At 41.0% G+C, this 20,337-nt stretch overlaps 2 protein-coding genes across 2 annotated transcripts; one reads left to right on the forward strand and one right to left on the reverse strand.

Annotated features, from left to right (window-relative positions):
- Nucleotides 1-22: 22 nt before the first annotated feature.
- On the forward strand, nt 23-5,051 carry capza1b (capping actin protein of muscle Z-line subunit alpha 1b). Its single transcript, XM_088289926.1, has 10 exons — nt 23-224; nt 1,020-1,083; nt 1,626-1,677; nt 1,767-1,830; nt 1,920-2,126; nt 2,683-2,762; nt 2,892-2,970; nt 3,065-3,136; nt 3,237-3,299; nt 3,402-5,051. Exons 1-10 carry the CDS (start codon nt 186-188, stop codon nt 3,540-3,542), a joined length of 861 nt encoding a protein of 286 aa, XP_088146052.1. The 5' UTR covers nt 23-185; the 3' UTR covers nt 3,543-5,051.
- A 366-nt stretch (nt 5,052-5,417) lies between these two features.
- Nucleotides 5,418-19,644, reverse strand: cttnbp2nlb (CTTNBP2 N-terminal like b). Its single transcript, XM_088289924.1, has 5 exons — nt 19,539-19,644; nt 16,766-16,873; nt 9,767-10,018; nt 8,431-8,538; nt 5,418-7,206 (listed from the first exon to the last, which is right to left on the reverse strand). The coding sequence occupies exons 1-5, from the start codon at nt 19,542-19,544 to the stop codon at nt 5,935-5,937; spliced, it is 1,746 nt and encodes a 581-aa protein (XP_088146050.1). The 5' UTR covers nt 19,545-19,644; the 3' UTR covers nt 5,418-5,934.
- Nucleotides 19,645-20,337: the final 693 nt, after the last annotated feature.

The following is a 20,337-nucleotide window of genomic DNA, read 5'->3' on the forward strand; positions in this document are numbered from 1 at the left end:
AAATCGTACTTTCTTTTTTTTTGTCCTTTAAATGTTGGCGATGATACTTGTAAATGTTCGTCACAGAGAAATATGGTGTTTTCTTTTTAGATAGGACACGCCACCATTTCCCTCGTACTTGCACGCATAACAATCGCATCGCTTCCATCGGTCCGAGCGAGTAGGTGGGGTCACAATGAGCCAAGATGGCTGACTTTGAGGAGCCGCTGTCAGACGAGGAGAAGGTTTGAACCTTGAAAACTTCTTTGATTCACACCTCCGATTGCTTTTGTTGGCTAACAAGTAAAGTTCACAAACAATGGGGGGGGAAGGTGCAATGACAAATACGATTGTAAAGATAGCTTTCGTATATCATTTAGCCAGTGTTGCTGGTAAAGCATCCCCAGCTAGCTTTATTTTGGCTAGATAATTAATGTGATATATTGTTTAATTATCGCATACAATGCATCGCCGTTACAACTGAGTAAACGCGTTAATTTTCCGTTAGTTCTTCTCGTCAGCATTCACCCGGATGCATGTCAGCCAATGGGGAAGGTTTACTCGGGTCAGAGGGGTACAGTTGCAACTCAAATATTTGGTAGCCTCACATGACTCGAAGTCCCCATTTCAGGACGTTTAGTTTAGATGGAGCCAAGTGGACAACCCCTGGAATCAAAGTGGGAGTCAATGTTGGAAGGCTGCAACGATTAAGACCCACGTTTGTTATTGTTTTTATCTGCAAGATAATGTGACAGTGCACGGTCCCATTGGCATTAATGTGCACTTGTTAACATAATACCAGTTAAAGGAAACAATTTAAACATTTGCACTGTCACAAAATCCGGTTGCTCCTAATCATCCTACATTTTGGGCATAATTGAGTGTCACTGGGATGTGAAATGTACAATATGCATATATAACACAACACGAGCATATTTGTAGACAGCAGAACCAATGTGTAGTTGCATTAATACATTGGGGTTTTTTTTAAACCTGGACAATTTAATGGTCATACTGTGCTTCTATTTTTGGTCTGAAAGGTTCGCATTGCAGCCAACTTTGTGACCCGTGCGCCCCCAGGAGAGTTCAATGAGGTCTTTAATGGTAAGAGAGGTCTCTCAGTTTGGAGTATTTGGACACATTTATTCACTGAGTATATTGTATTTATATATGCATTTAAATATTTAGACGGGTATAACTAGTCTTTAATTTCCTGTAGTTTGTTTGAACATGTGAAGTGTGCCAAATATGATAATTGTAATTTTTTTTCTTGTTTTTTTTTTTGTGTGTGTAGATGTTCAAATATGGGAATAAAACAATGATGTCCGGGTTATTTTGCTCAAACCTTTCTCATCAATTAGTTTTGTCATTTAATAGTTTGGTGTAAAATTAGTCAATAAATTTTTACAATGTATTCTAGTCTAGTCATTTTAATAACTTTTTGTATTTGGTGGCCACTTACTCTTAATTCAACAGGATATAGCAGAGTTTGTGCGCTTGGGCTAAAACTGCTGCCAGTCATAATAAAATAAATCTGTAATTTTATGACACTTATATTGAACACAGTTCCATCCAACGTATTTGGAGGGAGCCCCCTGAGATTTGGTTATCTTTATTATTTCAATTTATGATTTTTGTCCTTACAGATGTGCGGCTTCTTCTTGACAATGATACCCTCCTCAGGGAGGGAGCATCACAGTAAGATTTGTATTTTTTTTATGGCACAAGAGACATCACATAACATGATAAATCCTAACTCTATGATTGCATCTACCCCTTGTGTTCAGCTCCTTTGCCCAGTACAACATGGATCAGTTCACACCTGCCCGACTTGATGGCTTTGAAGACCCGGTATGTGTCGTCACAAGCTTCCCTTCTTCATCCCAGAAACTTTTTTTTTCTTTTCTTTTCTTTTTTTTTTACAACTTCCTTATTCACAGGTCCTGATTACAGAGCATGGTGACCTGGGTCAGGGGCGCTTTCTGGACCCTCGCAACAACTTGTCTTTCCGCTTTGACCACCTTCGCAAAGAAGTGAGCGACGTGCAGCCCTATGAAGGCGACGCGTCTCTTAAAGCCTGGAGGGATTCCTGTGACACTGCCCTTAGTGCCTATGTCAAAGAGCACTACCCCACTGGAGTCTGCACAGTGAGTCGCATACGAGCGCTCCAAAGTAATACGATAATACCTTGAGTGACCTGGTAGTTAGCAGATAGTGAACACATTTTATTTATTTTTTTTAAAGTCTTCAAGTTGTTTATTGTCACTCCCAGCTCTATGTACTGTCAAAGTAAACATTAAACAAGGAGTATTGCACATGGTATAGTTAAATCAATAGCACACTACACTAGCTCCATGCTAGCACCATAGGCTAAAAAAAAAAAACAATCGTACACAGGCTAACAAATAGTCTGTTGCAATGTTACCAAACCAGTATTTGAATAACAGTACTGTCTGACAGTAACAGTAGCCATAATCTAAATTTTACTATCCACACGGCATGAAAAAAAAATATGTGTAGCATATGGGTAAAAGAAAAGCTGAATTGAGCTGCAGTGTGAACATAGCATTCGTCTGGTGTCTTTATGATACTGCCCCCTGGTGGCCAAGACACGCACAATGTGGGACTGGACTGGAGTCATGGTTTTTCCATTCAATTTCAATGGGAAAAGATGATTTGATTTGTATAATTTGTGTGTCACAGGTATATGGCAAAACCGTTGATGGTCAGCAAACGATCATAGCCTGCATCGAGGGACATCAGTTTCAGCCCAAAAACTTTTGGTATTTTATAATTAAAAAAAATAAAAATATCTAATAGCTTGGTATGTACTCGAGTATGTGCAAACCACTGGCTGTTAGATCAGTGAAACAGCCTATAAATATAATGATGGATCTTTGATTGCCAAACAGGAATGGTCGCTGTAGGTCAGAGTGGAAGCTTACCATCGGGCAGTCGACTGCACAGGTGGTGGGAGTGTTGAAAATCCAGGTGAGCTGACCTTGGTGTACCTTTTTGTTTGAGTGGTGAAATAGGTAAAGGTGAATGGAAGGCTCAAGACTAACATTGCTGCTCCTGTTTCTAGGTACACTACTACGAAAACGGTAATGTGCAGCTGGTTAGTCATAAAGAGGTTGAGCAATCAATATCAGTGACTGTAAGTAAACCAGCGCCCCTGTCATTCTGGATGGTCACACTACATTAGTCATTTTTTTTTTTTTTAAGATTATAAGTGGAATGGCTTCCTTGTGTTTCAGAGTGAAACTCAGACAGCTAAGGAATTTGTTGACATTATCGAACATGCTGAAAATGACTACCAGGTAAGTTGCTCTCAGGTCAAAGTTAGTTTCATGAGAGGCTTTATGTAAAAAATATCATCTGCACAGTCGTAGTAACGTATTCCCCTCCATTTTCGCCACCAGAGTGCAATCAGTGAGAACTACCAGGCCATGTCTGACACCACCTTTAAGGCTCTACGTCGCCAGCTGCCCGTCACGCGCACCAAGATCGACTGGAATAAAATCCTCAGTTACAAAATTGGCAAGGAGATGCAGAATGTCTAGTGGAAGGTCAGGGACTGGGCCAGGGAGATTCTCGCTCCACTGGACTTAGCCAAAGCAAAACGATATCAGTTTGGGGCAAGGAATCAACGGAAACATCTCATCAAAAAAAAACCAAAAAAACGGAACGATTCGCAGACTGGAACACATACGCATGTGTGATTGGGGGAGAACCGTACTTAAGGAGATCGTCACGTCATAGTAAGCAGGAAGTGGTTGTTGGGTCAGGGTGCAGGGCTGCGCTCCGGATTTCTTCAAAACAACCGTAAAAGAAAAGAGTTTGCTTAATTGCGTCCGAAAAGCATATTGATAAAGTGTACGCAGAATCAACACGTGAGAAACAGAACATCATTTGAGAAAGTTTTGTCGCAAGAAAGTCTGTTGCGTGAATTTTGGAACGCGTTGTGAGGTGATTGACATTGTTTTAATAACTATACACAATGTAGGGGCGAAGAAGAATTTATCGATGCAATAGTGGTGAAATTCATCGGTTGGACGTTTTGAGTTAGTATCAGCAATTGGAAGTAGGGCAATCCTTTGCAGAATTCTGCTCCTGCAATGTAAACCTCCGTGTACTGTACATTTTTAAGTGGTCCTCCCGTGTTTTGACTGAAATACGAAAACACGTATTCTTCTCCACGCTTCAGCATATTCCAGTTTAGAGGCAGCACCTTTCCCACCCACGGATGCACACTTCTATTTGAATAAGCTGCTTTCTTTTGGAGCCATGAAATGTTGTACTGTAACAAACGACGTGTCGGTCAATGCGCATAAATCAGTTGCCATGCAAAGCAAGATGTCAACTTCTGTCGGGCCACATCAAACATTAACAAGATACGGATACTTCAAAGGGGACATTTTTGGATGGATGCTATGTTAAACCCTCAGACTGGTACCAACTGTGTGTGCTGATCACTTATGTGTTGCATGTACTGCCCCATTCTGTTGTATGAATTAAAGGAGAGAAAAAAATTGCTGGATTTTTGTTATTGCACACATGCAAGCGTCTTATGTTTGGCATCTGAATGTGTATAAAACTGATGACAAGAATTTGGTACACAGTGGATACAAAATTGCAGTTTATTTATACTTTGATGTATTGTTGGCTAAAATATTCAATTATTTAACCACAGGAATTGATCTGATTCCAAATTCATCCCGTTTGCGTTCGTCTTGAGTTGTGTGAGTGAGATAATTAATCTCTAGAAGCAGATCTTGCGCTGTTGGTTACAAAGCTGAGTAAAGACAGTGTTGCGAACATACAAATGAACCTAAAGCAAATCCAATCCGTACAATAAATTGGACACAGAAATGGCTGCAATCGTCGCAAGAATCAACATGACATCGTTTTTTTCTATTTTGTTAGCGTCTGTTTCCCTGATTAACTTTTTGTTTTTCCAGTACTGCAGTGTAGTCTCGATGTACTTAAAGTGCAATCATTTTCTTGACTGCATTTGATTTACAGTGTACTATGAAACAGCCTTTAAATAAAACAAGTTGCCTATCTTTTGATGGGATGCATTCTAAGAACTACTTTATTTTCGTCCCGACAACTAAAACAGTTTTGCATCAAACATTTTTCTCCTATTGTGTCTTTCTGACTTATTTTTTCAGCATTCAGCAATAGCGCTGTGACCGTTCTTAAATCAATCTGCGGCCTCGTCAGGTTCAAGGCATCCTAACTGTATTTGCTCTGCTTTCTTCGTGACGATTGTGCGATTGTGCGACGATGCCCATCAAGTACAACACATCCTGAAAGTGTTAACCTGCCCACCTTGAGAAGCACACCGAGGTTGTCGCTTCTCAACAGTCTCACAGAGCTTACTTATCGTTTACAGTTGTAGTGAGGTAGTTGCTCGCTATGACGTGAGCAGAATGTTTTTATTTTGCTGTTAGTCATCTATGGATGTCAGTCCCAGATTTGATACTCTGTGGAATTTTAGGAACACACACACACAGAGAACGGCACCAATCACAGAAGATTCCTTACTCTTGCACTTCATTCTTGTGCCAGCGCTAACCATTCTAATCTAAACATGCTGACGCTAGCTAGCTTATATTCTCTGGCTGGCTCTACCGATCTGTGCAGTCCTCCAAAGAAACGGCTGTGCAAAATGTTGATGAATTTTACATAGCGCAGGTAATGTTGCAAGTAGAAATTTATTTTAGGGTTCATCAGAAGTGATAGGAAAATGAAGCTTCATGAAGCACTTGATTTTTTTTTAATTCTCTAGATAGTGCTGTTGGTTTAAAGATAAAGACTAGTCCAAAGGAAATGTATTGAACTTCCACTGCATCTGTAAAGAAAGAGTGCCATCTAAAGGAGTCCAAAATCATCACAAGTGCTTCATGAAGCTTCATTTGCCCATCACGATCTGTCAGTGTGATGTGGGCGTTAACTCGTAGAAGGTAAAACCAGGTCAGGTTCTGCTGCTCCTTCTTGTCCACTGCTGCAGTCGCCTGAAAGTTCGGGGAACAGGCTGGTTCGGGCGGAATGACTTGGAGAACCAGGAGTCGGACTTATGCCTGGTTTCTTGGGAGGAATTGGAGGAGGGTGAGTCCTCTCTGATCGAGGGGTAAGGGGGGAACGGATACCTGGAGATAGCGGACCAGAAGGTGACCTCCCTCCTGGAGGCGATGCGGAGACATTCCGGTAGTCTGTACCAAATGGAGAGCTGCTCATCGGTACCAGCTTGACACCAGCCTGCTGGCTAGTGAACCGGGACAGCACCTGTGTGACCGTGTTGCGGGCCAGCTGCTTGGCTGCACTATGCTCTGGTGGAGGAGGGTTGGGAGAAGTGGTGGGTGAGAGGTCCCTGGGGGAAAGAGGGCCACCGTGCTGTTGCTGCTCCAGCTCCGCCTGGGTTTGGAACTTGTGTCTGGCAGCTTGGAATCGCTGATTGACTCCCGCCTGATAGGAGGACTGATGGAAACCGGGACTGTTGAAATGTTTGACCAAAACGGGTGAGGAAATGGGAGAAGAGGAGAGGGAAGAGGAGGCAGTGCTGGAGGGAGAGTGAGTGACAGTCTGAGGATGAGGATGGAGAGGAGAATGTAAGCTTGCTCCAGCCCCGTTTTCCAGCACCGCTGTATTTTCTGTTCCCTTCGCGTCCTGAGCTGCCTCGGTCTCTTTCAGGTTCTGATGGCCATTGACCTTTAGTAGTGAGGACGTTTTTGCAGAGACAATTACTTTTCCATCAGGCTCGGCTATCATCTTAGAGGGTGGCTCTTTTATCACCGTCCGTGCCTCCTTTGGCCCCTCTTTGGACTCGCTAGTTTCAGCCAATTTCTTTTTTAGCTGTTCAAGTTGTCTCCTCAGGTCCTTACTCCTTTCCTCTTCCTTCATAAGACTTGCTTTCAGTTGCTCATGCTCAGCGGTAAAATCAGCAAGATTCTTCTTCGATTGAGCCTCAAGCTCCGATGCCCTACCCTTTTCCTCCTCAAGGAGCCCCTGTAGCTTTTCCACCGCTCCCGTCTCCTCTTGGAGCAGAGTCCGGAGTTCCAAGACCTTCTGGGCCTCCTCCTCTGCTCGGCTCCTGGCTTTCTGGAGCTCCAAGCCGAGAGTGGATGAAAGCTGCTGCTGCTGGCTCAGTGACTCCTCTGCCTGGCTCACGGTCTGATCCTGTTCTCTCTCCAAGCGCTGCACTGCTGCACGCTGAATTTCAAGCTGGAAGGAGAAGAGCATTGGTGAGTAAAACAAGGCCGCTTATGGCCACCAGGTGGCAGAATAACCCTGCCGTGTTGAATCGCAGCACGGGCTAGTAAAAAGCTGAATTGTACACACAAGTACACCTCTCTACATAGAGTTAGACCTATTATTACATCATTTAGAGCACAGGTGTCAAACTCAAGGCCCAGGGGCCAGATCTGGCCCACGGCCTCATTTTATGTGGCCCGCGAAGGCGAAATCACGAGCGTCAACTTCTTGTTTCTAGCACATTTTCTTGACTTTTAACAACATTGAGATATAAGATATTACCATTTATTTGTTACCAATCCACCCCTTTTAAAATTAATTGAAGAATTTTTGAACAAACAATTATTGACTGGCTTTTCCACAAAAATGACGTGCCCGATTTAGACTAGTGCTTGTAGTTTAACATGGGATTTATGTTTCAAAATTTGTACCTCTTGAAATTCAGCTTTTGCTTGACTTTTGTATTTCTTCCTACACATTGATTCGTTAGATGTCATTTACATGTGTGCAAATTGACAAATCTCAATTACAATCAACACTTGGGGTAATATTTTGTCGTTGACTATACCATAAAACAACTAAAGCTTTTCTAACAAATCTATTGGGGTGTTGTATGTAATTTCTTTTTTATCACTGTATCTTTGAATAATTAAAGGCTGGCTATCTTGCTTCAACAGCTTGGCGAAGGTATAAAATGGACTATATCTACTCACACAGGAAAGACTGAGGAAAACCGCCTAACGCCGTCTTACGTAAGGCCCTAATGTAGCATCTGACGCTGCACTCGGGCATGTGTGCTTGAGCTGAGCAGACGTGTAGATCCATTAGCTCAAGTTTCCTGAAGCCATAAACGCCAAGCAGGACAACTAAACAAAGACCTCTTCCTCATCTGTTTCCTCTCCAACAGCCATGTGCGTGTGCGTAATGGTGCCTGTGTATGCTCTTGAACTTTTAAAGCCCTGCCCGCCCCACTGAGTTAGACAATGGAGACCACTGATGCTTTCCTGCGACCTCCCTGCTTTTTTTTTTTTTTACAGTAAATCAAAGCTTTCAGCAGGATGAAAAAACAGACAGGCAAAAAAAGGAGAAGGAAAGAAGAAAAATAAAAGCAACATTATCTCCTCGGCTTTCCTAGGTCAAGTATCAAGTTGAACAAAATCCCATCCATAGCAACTGTATTTTGTGGGTCAGCACCTGTTGCAGCAGTTCATTTCTTTCCGTTTGTAGTATCAAGGAGAAATTGTCACTCTGTGCAGATTCATGGGCATGCCGCAGTTTTTCTTCCGCCAGATCAGCGATCATCTGTCAAACACAAACACAAACAAGAGGAGCACCTGCTTTAATAGAGATTAACAATGAGGAAAATGAAATTTTTTTTTCAAAATTTGAGAATAATTTATTGTTTTATTATTATTATATATTTTTTTTTTACACTGATTTATTTCCAAATCTAATATGACCTTCCTTACCCTTGGTTTAAGGATAAAAGCTAAACAAGAGTGCTATCTACAGGTAAAAGTGCTTCATGAAGCTTCATAAATCCATCACTCATACCTAACCTTCATAAAACTTACAAATCAAAGAAAAAAATACCTATAAGGTGTTGGTAACAATCCAGCCATACATCCATTTTCAATCCCGCTAATCCTCACTCGAGTCGAGTGCGCTGAAGCCTAATTGCAGCTGACTTTGGGCAAGAGGCAAGGTCCACCCTGGACCGGTTGCCAGCCAATCACAGAGCACATATTAAAAAAAAAAGACCATTCACACCTATAGACAATAGATATAGTCTTCAAATAACCGGGGAAGTTTTTGGAATGTGGGAGGAAGTCTGAATGGCTGGAGATGACCCACACACTTTTTGATTGGCAGGCCACTATGGATTTTAAAATTTGACAGAGGAGCTGGACCAGGAGCAGATGGATGGAGTGTTTTGGTAACCTCACCTCATCTGAGAAAAAAAAATACTTTTAATTTTAAATGAAAGTGAACAAAAGCATTACAACAATATATATGTCTTTGAAAAACAACAGTATTTAGAAAATAAAACATTAACAAGATTTATTCATTAAATTCTTTTCAAGTTCGGCGGGCCGGATTAAAACGTTTAACGGGCCGCATGTGGCCCCCAGGCCGTTGTTTGCCCACACCTGTTCTAGACTATGATTGTTTATATATGTGCCCAGTGAGTGATCTATCTCGCCCGAAGTCAATTGGCATAAACTCCATCTCATCTGTGACCCTTGCAAGGATAAGTGCTTCAAAAAAAAAAATGGATGGATGGATGGAAAATTCCCATGAACCTGCGAACCTCTTCAAGAACTCATCTAAGCTTTAGATCCCTCTAACGCTGGGTGTGGTTGGGGAGGGATTTCATTGCAGTGTGTAAAACACGAAGCTCTCTACACACACAATCAGGCTCTTGTGCGAGTCTCATTGTGACACTTCCTGGGAATTTGGAATCATCGTCGAAGTGCAGCTGGGTGAGCGTTTTACAACCTAAAAAAAAAAAATTGTGTGGATTAATTACCCTTCTGTGTCTGCTCTCAGTCGCTGCCAACTGTCTCATCATCCTTTCCTGCATCCTCTTGCAATGGGCCATGACCAGTTTGAGCACGGCCAACGGGTTTGGGCCCACTCCTTGCCCCTGCAGGTTTGCATGAGACTGGGCGAGTGTGTTTTGGTTCTCTGCTGCTGTGCTGTCCCGTTGCAAGGCCAGAAATGGATCGCTGAGGTCATACTGGCCATAACGCTCTTGGATGAAAGAATCTTTGTGTTGAGCCTAAACGACACGCAAAAAGGAATGTTACGACATTTCACAGCTGACATTGATATACTGACAGTGACGGTTACAGTACTCTATTTAGGTCAGCGAGCCACTTTCCATACTTCAAGACTTCTTTAAGGAGGAGCTTCATCCAACTCAAAACCAAAAACCTGACCACTCAATCAGGTCAAATGTAGTTCATGCTGAGATTTCCAGCCTATCCTTGATTGACGTACGTCTCGACCAATGTGGTTTTTGTGGTTATAAATAACACAGACTATTTTGCAACCATAACCGCCTTGAATTGTCTTCTTTTTAATTTTTTTAAATGGATTAATTCATTAAGAATACATTTTTGTAACTTTTTTAATTGTTTTATCTAAAAGTGTTTTAATTAGTGGCGCTCCGTTCGATCGGCCACAAATTGTGATTTGCCAATTTCCTTGGAAAAAAAATAAAAGAAAAAAAACGATCACCCATAGCGCGCAATTTGCTGGTTGCGGTCAATGAGAAAGCAGACGGTGAGAAATATGACATCCTGTAGGGTCGGTTGAAATAATGAAGTTTTACTGGTGGGGCCGAAGTTTTTCCTTTAATTCTTTTTGTCTCGTACACAAAACCTCTTACGCCGTAAGAGCTAGAAAATAAACAAACATGACGCCCTGAGTTTCAATTATCTCTATACATGCAAAGTGCACTTTATTAAAGGCATATTCGAATCACAAACCTAAATCTGTAGACAGATAAACACAAATATTCACCTTATTGCCACTTTCAACCGGGCTAAATATCTTTAAATTATCAATCTTGTCGTCTGAGAATCCTTTTTTTTTTTCTTTCTTCCGAATCGTCTTGAAACGCACTGTCAATTACCATCCAGTCAGTCGTTATCCACTTCCGTGGTCCTTCAAAGTAAAACAACCCAACAGGAAGTCAAAAGAAAAGTCCGGTATTGCAAAACAAATTCGCTAATAAGACCATAGTCCTTTACACATCCCTTCTCCCTTTCCTCAACACTGCACGTTATAGTTCAAACCAGCAACTGAATCATATGTTACGACATATGGGTGTGCATTTTCAGTTGGTTCAATTTAAAATCATGTGTCACGTTGGGGTGGGGTTTGAAGAGGACCCAAACGCAGGGAGGCGAGGATTGGATAACTTAAATGGTGTTTAATTGAAAAATACAAAGGCAAGCAAGGCATTGGGAGCAACAAATAGATTACAAAAGCAAAATAACAAGGATAAAAAAAAACAAGGACTAGAAAAGAACTAAAGAGTGTGACTGAGAAAACTAAAAAACTCAAAGAACCGGACGACAGACAATTAATAGGAGACAGAGAAGGATATCGACAGCGACAAGTGACAATGGACCAACAAGAAGTGAAAGCAACCAGGGAACTAAATACACACAAATTGACGAGACAACAAGGAGCACCTGGACAAGACATGGCAGGTTGGAAGGACCTGATTGGTTAACACAAGGGCTTGGGTAACCGAACACAGATGGACACAATAGACTTGACGAGACAAGACACAGGAACACGAGGCCAAAACATGAAACTAAACACGAAACCAAAAACAACAAATACAGATCATGACATCATGTCCATTCTCTGTATATTAAAGTGATGTATATTTGGATAGAATGTTTTTTTTTGTTTTGTTTTAATCTGATTCAAAATTAACAGAAAAGTTAACTGTTAGTGAGCAGCTCAAAAATTGAAATGTGTCGTTAACCCAAGTGATCCGTAGATGATCGACATCGGAATCAGGAGAATAAAACCCTGATTGAAATTATACAAACATTTACTGACTGTATGACTTCTGTATTTTAATAGATGATTGAAAGATAAAGGGTGAGAGAAACAAACTTTGTAAACTCAGGATGCACTATATACACAGTAAAAGGTGTTTGAGAAAATGTTTTTGGAGATATATTATCTTCCTGATTTTTTTTATTCCTTTGCTCCTTTCCCCTCACGCTTTTGGTGGAAAACCCCAAAATTGAAAATATTATTTTTTTTCCCTCCCCAATACATTTCAATGGGTGTCAATTACATGCTGATTTTCGCTATGTGGAGGCCAGCCCGTTCGCTATCCAACTGTGTGTGTGTGTGTGTGCCTGTGTCTGTGTAAAGGAAATCAATGCAGAGATGTTATTCTAAGTGTGAGCACAAGCAGATGGTCTTTCCCCACAACCAAAACACAAAAGGGTGAGATTATACACCCCTTCCAAAAGCAGATGTTAATTCCTCCCAAGAGACGCAGGGGTGAATGACCAGGCCATGAAATCAAACGAATGTCGATGGTATTCTATCTTCTAATTTGACATATACTGAACTGTTATCAAAAAGAAGCAGATGACAAGAAATAAAGTGAGACTTTGAATCATGTTATCACACATCACATCAAGAATGCCCGTAAAGGACCCCATCATCCTCCTTTCCCAAACACAAATGCAACAAATTCTTCCACCGATTTATCATCACTTCTCAGAAATGTCGCACTCTGGCGGCGTTTCTTTTTCCGCTTGCTCAAAGACTCCCACAATGTAAACACACACTCGTACACCCCCGGGGCAACAGTAAAGACTCTCAATTTGAATCTCCGTCTCTGGTTGAACAAAGAATGTGACCCTCAGAGAAGAGATTAGAAAAGTTGCACAAAGACACTGGCTCAAATCTCAATGCCTTCAGTCCCAGCCATTGTCTCCGTTGTCTGACCCACTCGGCTTCATTGTGAGAGCGGGTGCACAATGTCCGTCTTTTTCCTTCTTGCGTGCACGTGCATGTGCGTGTGTGTGTGTGTGTGTGTATGTGTGGGTGCGGGGGGGGGGGTGTATGTGTGTGTGTGTGTGTGCGCACCCCATAATATATTTACCTGTGAGCAAGTTGTTCTGTACTATAATGAGTACAACAGAAAAACATTTTTCTAGCTCCCTGGGATGCAGGATAGTTGTACCGTATTTTCACGGCCATAAGGCGCACCGAAAAGTCCCAAATCTCCCCCAAAACAAACGAGGCGCCTTGTATTGCGACACGCCTATTATATGGACTGAGCAACTCTCTCGACCATTGAGCCTGTTCATCTGTATTTCAGAGTGCATGTTAGCATGCGTGAGCTAGCATGGGCGAGCTAGCATGGGCGAGCTAGCATGGGCGAGCTAGCATGGGCGAGCTAGCATGCGCGAGCTAGCATGCGCGAGCTAGCATGGGCGAGCTAGCATGCGCGAGCTAGCATGCGCGAGCTAGCATGCGCGAGCTAGCATGCGCGAGCTAGCATGCGCGAGCTAGCATGCGCGAGCTAGCATGCGCGAGCTAGCATGCGCGACTACCATCCGCCTCGTCGTGCGACGCGCCCAGTATAAGTATTAAACACAGAAATAGCACCCTCAACTGGTGCTGCGCTCTTTGATACAGTGCGTCTTTTGGCCGTAACAAACGGTACTCATAATAACAGGGTGTGCTTTCTTTTATGAGAATGTTGCAAGACTCTCTTCTCTGCAGCCATTGATGACAGATGTCTTCACATTCAAAACCTCGAAAGGAACTAATCTTTTCTCCCTCAACTCATTCCTGGAATAGTTTTGCGACCGGAATAGGCATGCTAGACAGTCTTCGGCTGTCTTTTCATCAGCTTGTTTCACATCCGGCCACTAACGTGATTGACAACCTGACCTACACCTGCAGGGATCTGTTGTCAGTCGGTTAACTATCGCCGAAAGGCACAATCGCAGCCTTGTGATGAGATGAGAACAAGCCACGGAGTCGTGTTTCCTCAGTGGGAAGTCTGCTGTTGGTGTGGTCATTACAGTGTTATTATAGTGCATTTCTCCTGTTACGCATGTACAGTCAAGTCTTTCATTTTTGCTGCTGAACAATAACTGCGGGACGCATTAAGTAATACATGAGGATGAATGGATCGGGGTGCACCTGTGTGCGTCACCGAGTGAATCTGAGTATGCACATTTCAAGTTTGTGCCTGTCATGATTCTGTTTTTGACTATGGACAAAAAATAACCCCAAAAAAAACCGTCCCACAAATACATAAACCAGTACCCAGCAGTTGTTTCTTCTGGTGTCTTAAGAATAAAAAAAAATGCTTCTCAGCAGAATAATCCCTTCCAAAAAAACACAAACTTGAGAACATTTAAATGTGTACACAAGTTAAGCAATCATCACATGCTCCAATTTTTGCCTTCAACCAAAAACTGGATTGTAGTTCAGATGAAAAACTAAGCATGACATCAATCGGCCAACCATAACCAGACTGGATCTAAAGACAGGGTCAACATGTCTACGCCCCATTGTTACGCGCCAAAACAAATAAAACAAGAGACAAAAATAGAAAAGACATTTCCAGTGTTTGGTTTTTGGAGCAGATTCGTGTGCTTGAAGTTTTTGCTGCCGCGCACAGACCTCAGACCAATAAAATAACCTCACGTCACCCCAGGGGATGTAAAATGAGACTGCAGCTAATTAATGTTTAACGGATTTAGACATTAATGGTTATCGATGAGGAAGGAGGCAGACAGACTTTGTTCACGCCGGTAATTATTACTTTCTGAGAAACGTGCAGTATATCGTCAGGCCAAAACATTTGATTCTTTTTCAGAAAGCCAATATAAGTTGGTGGCGCGAATGCAACATTTGCCAAGCACCTTTATACCCAACAAAAGAAGAACAAGGAAGGACAAAACAATTAGTAATGTTTTGCACTTGTATTTTCCGTGTTTCCTGGTTATGAGGAGCGCTAATGCGTATTTTTACAGAGTACGATACATTTCTCAAGGCACCAGTGAAAGTCAAATTTGTGTTTTTGTGCTTTACTGTTTGTCTTTACTTAGACTTTCTTATGCAAACTGGATCAGATTCTGTTATAACATGTTATTTATTGGGTAATGCAAATCAAATTGTTGCAAACATTATAAGTACTGTAGTTAATTATTCTATTTTGACAAGTGCTGTCCAGGACAAAAAAAATGCTCAAAACATTTTTTTGTGACTAAAGGATAAAAAAAAAAAAAATAATAATAATAAATAAATACACAAATAAAAAAATAAAAAAAATCTAAATAAATAAATACTAATAAATACTAATAAATACAAATAAATAAATACAAATAAATAAATAAATAAATATAAATAAATAAAAAGTCATAGGATTCTCGAAGTCTTGAAAACCTTGAAAACACTGTTAAAAAACTCATGATCGAAATCTGAACTCTAGGTTCACGTTTGCTGTTCTAAGAAATCGGAAGATGTTCCGTAACTAGCACCGCTCCCACTTGCATGTCTTAAAAGCGGGCATTCCATTCAGGTAACAAGCCCTCTGTGCCCATTCATGCCTGACGGATAAACAGGTGATATTTACTTTTCCCATTAGATAAAGACCAGTTAAAAGATAGGCCACTCCCACTGGAATATGACCTGGTTGTGGTGTCATGTTCTCAAGAATTTTTCCCTCTCATGAAACTGCTTATCCAATTCCTCTGTGATGGAAACTCAACAGAGAGTTTAAAGGTGCAACGTGGAAAGTCAAATATGAGAAATGCCATTTGTTATGATTCAAACCAGTTCAATTCTTCTTTTGTAGCAACCCTAAAGCTGCCAGAACAGCTTTCACGTATATGCCCAACAGGCCACAGAGGCAAGGACGGAAGTCAGTGATTTTGGAAGACTGTGCATCCGCCACAGAGTCAACACCCAACCTCCAAACAGCCCACCAGAGACCACTAGTGCGTGTGTGTGTGTGTGTGTGTGTGTGTGCGATTGGGCAGATGGGACAAGGGTCATGGTTAATTAAGAGCGCTGCCTTGGAATATTGCTGTGTAACATGATTGAGGTGGGGGAAGCTGAAAGGAAGGCTGCAAAGCTTAAAATACAAAGAAAGGACGGACAATAAACCCGATTGCTGGCTTCTTTTGCCTTTTTGTCTCGAACCAAACATGCATCCAATCTGCCCTGCTGACGTTTAAGACACAAATAGCCAAGATTAAAAATGTCTCAAGGCAATTGCGCTCACTTTGCTTGCGGCATATATCCCCGGTTACGTCAGCGTGCTTTCGAGGCATTCAGCAGCATTTAATGGCTCCATCCGAGCATGGAGAAGCTGCTGCCGACTGAGTGTGAGAAATAATCATGGACCCGGAGAGAGCCCGAGGGGAGCACCCCTCAAACACGACAAAGCAATGTCGCTGCGGGCCAAGCGCGCCGTCTCACTTCCAGCGTGATGAATGACCAGCGCAAGGAGAAGCAACCCAGCCCATGTGGAGAATAAAAGTTTCCTGAGATTCATTCAGCCTTTGTTCTTGTACCTGAGGACATTTCGCAAAAATGTCCAGCATTGTCTGCTTGCAGGTAACGTGTTAAGAAAAATGTAAAAAAAAAAACCAGACTGATGTGCATTTCTATGAGAATTCATTGTAAATTCAATGGAAAATCTTTCCTGGTCTTATTTTCCATTTCATGCAGGATTATTCTCACATTTCCCCCCCCCAAAATGAGAACAAATCACTCACTCCAATCACTGAGCAAACAGCAAAAATGTTGACATTGGTGGATCCCGAATCCTGCACCATTGTCTGTACTCATGCTGTTTCCTCGGTTTCCTGTTTATACATCCCCTCTCAGTTACGTGACATTCTTTGTGCATGTGTAATGCTGAGACAGGTTCATTTCAGTCTTAAAAAAAAAAAAAATGCATTCTCGGTTATTCACTAGAGGGAGAGTCAGGTGTTGGTGATGTACAGGTAGTTACCCTAAAGGCGTGAATGACCACCTCTTGGGCCTCGAGTTCTCCCTCCAAGATACTGAGGAGTGTCAGCAGCTCTGCTCTACTCAGAGCCTCCACATTCATCTTGCCCTCCTAAAGAAAGAAAGAAGAAAGGCACAAAAAGTGAGGACCATGCAACGAAACCTTTTGAAACTGTTCTGGAGTCAGAATCATCTTTATTGGATAAGTATGTCACAACTCATATGGAATTTCTCTCTGGGAGTTGCAGCCACTAAAGTATGACAGCAAACAAGCCGATATGAAAAAAAAATTATACTATTATGACTACTCTTGCGTTAAAAAAACAAAACGAAAAAAAAAAAACAAGGTAAGTAGCTTTCAAGTTTGCCACTCACGGGGATTATTTTTCTCTTTTGGTTGATTTAAAAAAATATAAGCAAACTTCAGCAAGGATACTTATAACCATAATGACGAATGTTATGCATTTATGTCTGGTAGGGCATGGGCAAGCTGCCAGATCAGATGCTTAAAGGTAATGAAGCTTCATGAAGCACTTGTGATATTTTCGTACCCTCGATAGTGCTCTTATCTTAAAGATAAAGGCTGGCGCTATAGAAATGTATTAAATTTCTACGACATCTTCAAACCAAGCGTGCCATCTAAGGGAGCAAAAAAAGGATCACAAGCGTTTCATGAAGCTTCATTTGTCCTTCGCTACTAAAAAGGTAGGCTCAAAACACATAAAATATAACATAAAACACACCCAAATTCACAAACATCTAATCTGGAAGAATTTTTAATTAAGTGCTTTTAGTGTAGTCATTGTAATCCTCCTCTTATGACAGGAATGGAAAGGCTGCCTAGATTGGAGCTCATGCGTTGTGTCAGGCATTTCGGGAATTTAAGGGCATGTTGAGCGGTCCATGGTTAGTTTCACCACACGTCGTTAAGATCACCGTTGCCTTGACATTTAAATACGTCTCTGATGTCATTTTTTTCTTTGTAAGTACACAAGTCACGCTTAGAATCGTTTCATCCTTGCCACCACAACGACTTGTAGTAATTTGATAGCAACACACAAATTGGAGTCTGTCATTTGTTACAGTGCACATCTGGCAAGAAAAAAAAAAAAAAACTGACAGGAATCAAATTAAGGAAATGAAGAAGGAAAATTGGAATTATTTGGAATTAGGATAATTGGATTTTGTTGTCAGCCCAAGCCTTTCTGCTGGATGGAGTTGTTTTGTGTTCTGTGTTTTATGCTGCTTGGGTTGCTTTTTAGCACTGCAACTTCATTCCACATTCTCAAAACGTGCTGTGAATATTAATTGAAGACTTTAAATTGACCCTTGGTTGACTGCAACTATATATATATATATATGGATGGAATTTATAATCTCACTTGTTCTTAACACTGGTTGTTCTTTCCTTAATCATGGTGGACAAAACTGGGCCATATGCAAATAGTATAAATAAATAAATAAAATATCTTTGAAATTTGAGAATTTCCATTTCATTTTTGAGAATGTAATTTTTTTTTTTAATTTTTTTATTTTTATGATTGGTGTTCATTTTTCTCCTCAAATGTGACCATTACGTTTAGATTCTGAATTCAGAAATATTACAATTTTTGAGAATCATATTTATGACCCATTAATAACATAATACAAACGTAGACAGATTCTATTTGATATCATACAGATCATTTATATGCCACTAAGAAAGGCATTTGAAAATGTCAGATTTTTACATTTAACTGAAATCTCATCTGTATGTGCTGTAATTAATGGTGCAGCAAAAAATTATTCTGGTTCTTGATGTAGAAAATAAAAAAGAAACAACTTGCACTCTGCTCACTCTCACACTTGATTTCACAGTCTTTCACGAATGTTTATGCTTCAAAGTGTCTCCTCAAAGTCTGTAGCGTCTGTAAAGTGAGTGCACTTGAGTGTTGTCTGTCAAATTCCTGAGTTTAGCCTGTGGCTCAACTGGCTCAAATGCCAAAAGTCAAAATATTCGCAAGATTTTTGAAGATTTTTCGTGAGAAGTAACGCTCAAATATTTACATCGATGTGAAAAAAAAAAAACTTGTTCCAGGCCCCTCACTGCAAACAATGTTAACCAATTAGTACTTTCTCACTATTTGGGGAAGTTTCAGTCAAAGTGGGCCAGTTTTCCCTTGTCACCTGATACTTATAGCTCAACTTCTATGAAGAACCATTCCAGGAATGTCTACACCATGCAATTCAATACTCAAGAGTAAATATAAATCCCACACCAAAGCTTGCATTGATTTAAGAATCATCCCTGTTAAATCTGCAAAAGATGGCCTCAAAGTGTCCTTATAAGCTTTTTGCATTTTCTCCCCCCCCATCAACCTTGCACAAACCAGGAAAGACAAGACTTTATCCTTCCCAGGGTGCGTTCAAAGCAATAAATGATCATTAAGGTTTTCCCGGCACTAGCACTTGCAATTCTTTCACATGGAAACAGGAGCAACATTCACTTTAATGTGTGAAACACATCAGGAACATCAAATTAGAATGAGCGATTGCAAAATCAATACTGCATCAATATTTCCTTGGTGCTTTCTTCTATTAACCAGAAAGAGAACTGCACATGATAACCCTGAATTACAGATTTTATTTAAACGGCTAATGCAATACCCTCACGAAACAAATAATGAAATTCACTGAGCGTTAATAGGCGCACATATACTACAATGGAAGTTCAAATAACCAGGTAAATTAGTAAGAGATAGAAAGCATTAATAAACATCTCTCCGTGTCATCCATACCTTCATACACTCTCGTCTCCCACGCGTCAATGCCCCACAAATCCAGAAATTGTTGCTGCTGAAACGGTTGGCTCGGAGCAGTCTGCTGTCAAAAGGCGCTCCTACTCCCAAACCCAACAACAGACATCAACGATTCAAGCCCCGCAGCCAATTGCAGACACGCTTCCTCATAATCTGGCCAATGGCGGCCACGCTTTGCGTTTAGTGGGCGGGATAAAGGCGTTCCCTTTTCGTTAGGATAAAGCTCTTTGTTTGGGACCTGTGAGGGGATCCGGGCTGCCACCCAATGTTGACATGCGTTTGGATGATTTCTCAAAGTATAAAATGTTCGATACAATATTTCAAACGGCTCAATGATGCGACACGGATGATGACAACGATGATTATTCGGGTATCTACACATACTACGTAACTTTCAAATTTTATTTTCAAACAGAATACAAGAAAACACCTGCCAAAAAATAGTTGTATCAAAATGTCTGCTTTTTTATTTATTTATTAGGTCATTAGATTATCATTTTATGACTCTCATGATCTGTTGTTTTGGATTATATACTGCACGTACACTTAATGTGGTGGCATTGTAGCTCACATGAATCCAACTCAAACGAATGAGTACTAAAAGCGACCAAATATTTATGAATCCTGACCCAGAACCACCGTAGTGTTATTCCTCTGCTTGGACAGTTATTTTAAAAAATATGGTACGAGGGCTCCCTCTAGTGACACAAGGAAGACTGAATTGAATGTACAAACTAACACAAGTACAGAAGAACCATTCAAAACCTAAAAAGAGGCG

Source organism: Idiotropiscis lumnitzeri, chromosome 3, assembly GCF_059441095.1.
Source record: "Idiotropiscis lumnitzeri isolate Australia: NSW breed Sydney's pygmy pipehorse chromosome 3, RoL_Ilum_1.0, whole genome shotgun sequence".
Classification (NCBI taxonomy): Eukaryota; Metazoa; Chordata; class Actinopteri; order Syngnathiformes; family Syngnathidae; genus Idiotropiscis; species Idiotropiscis lumnitzeri.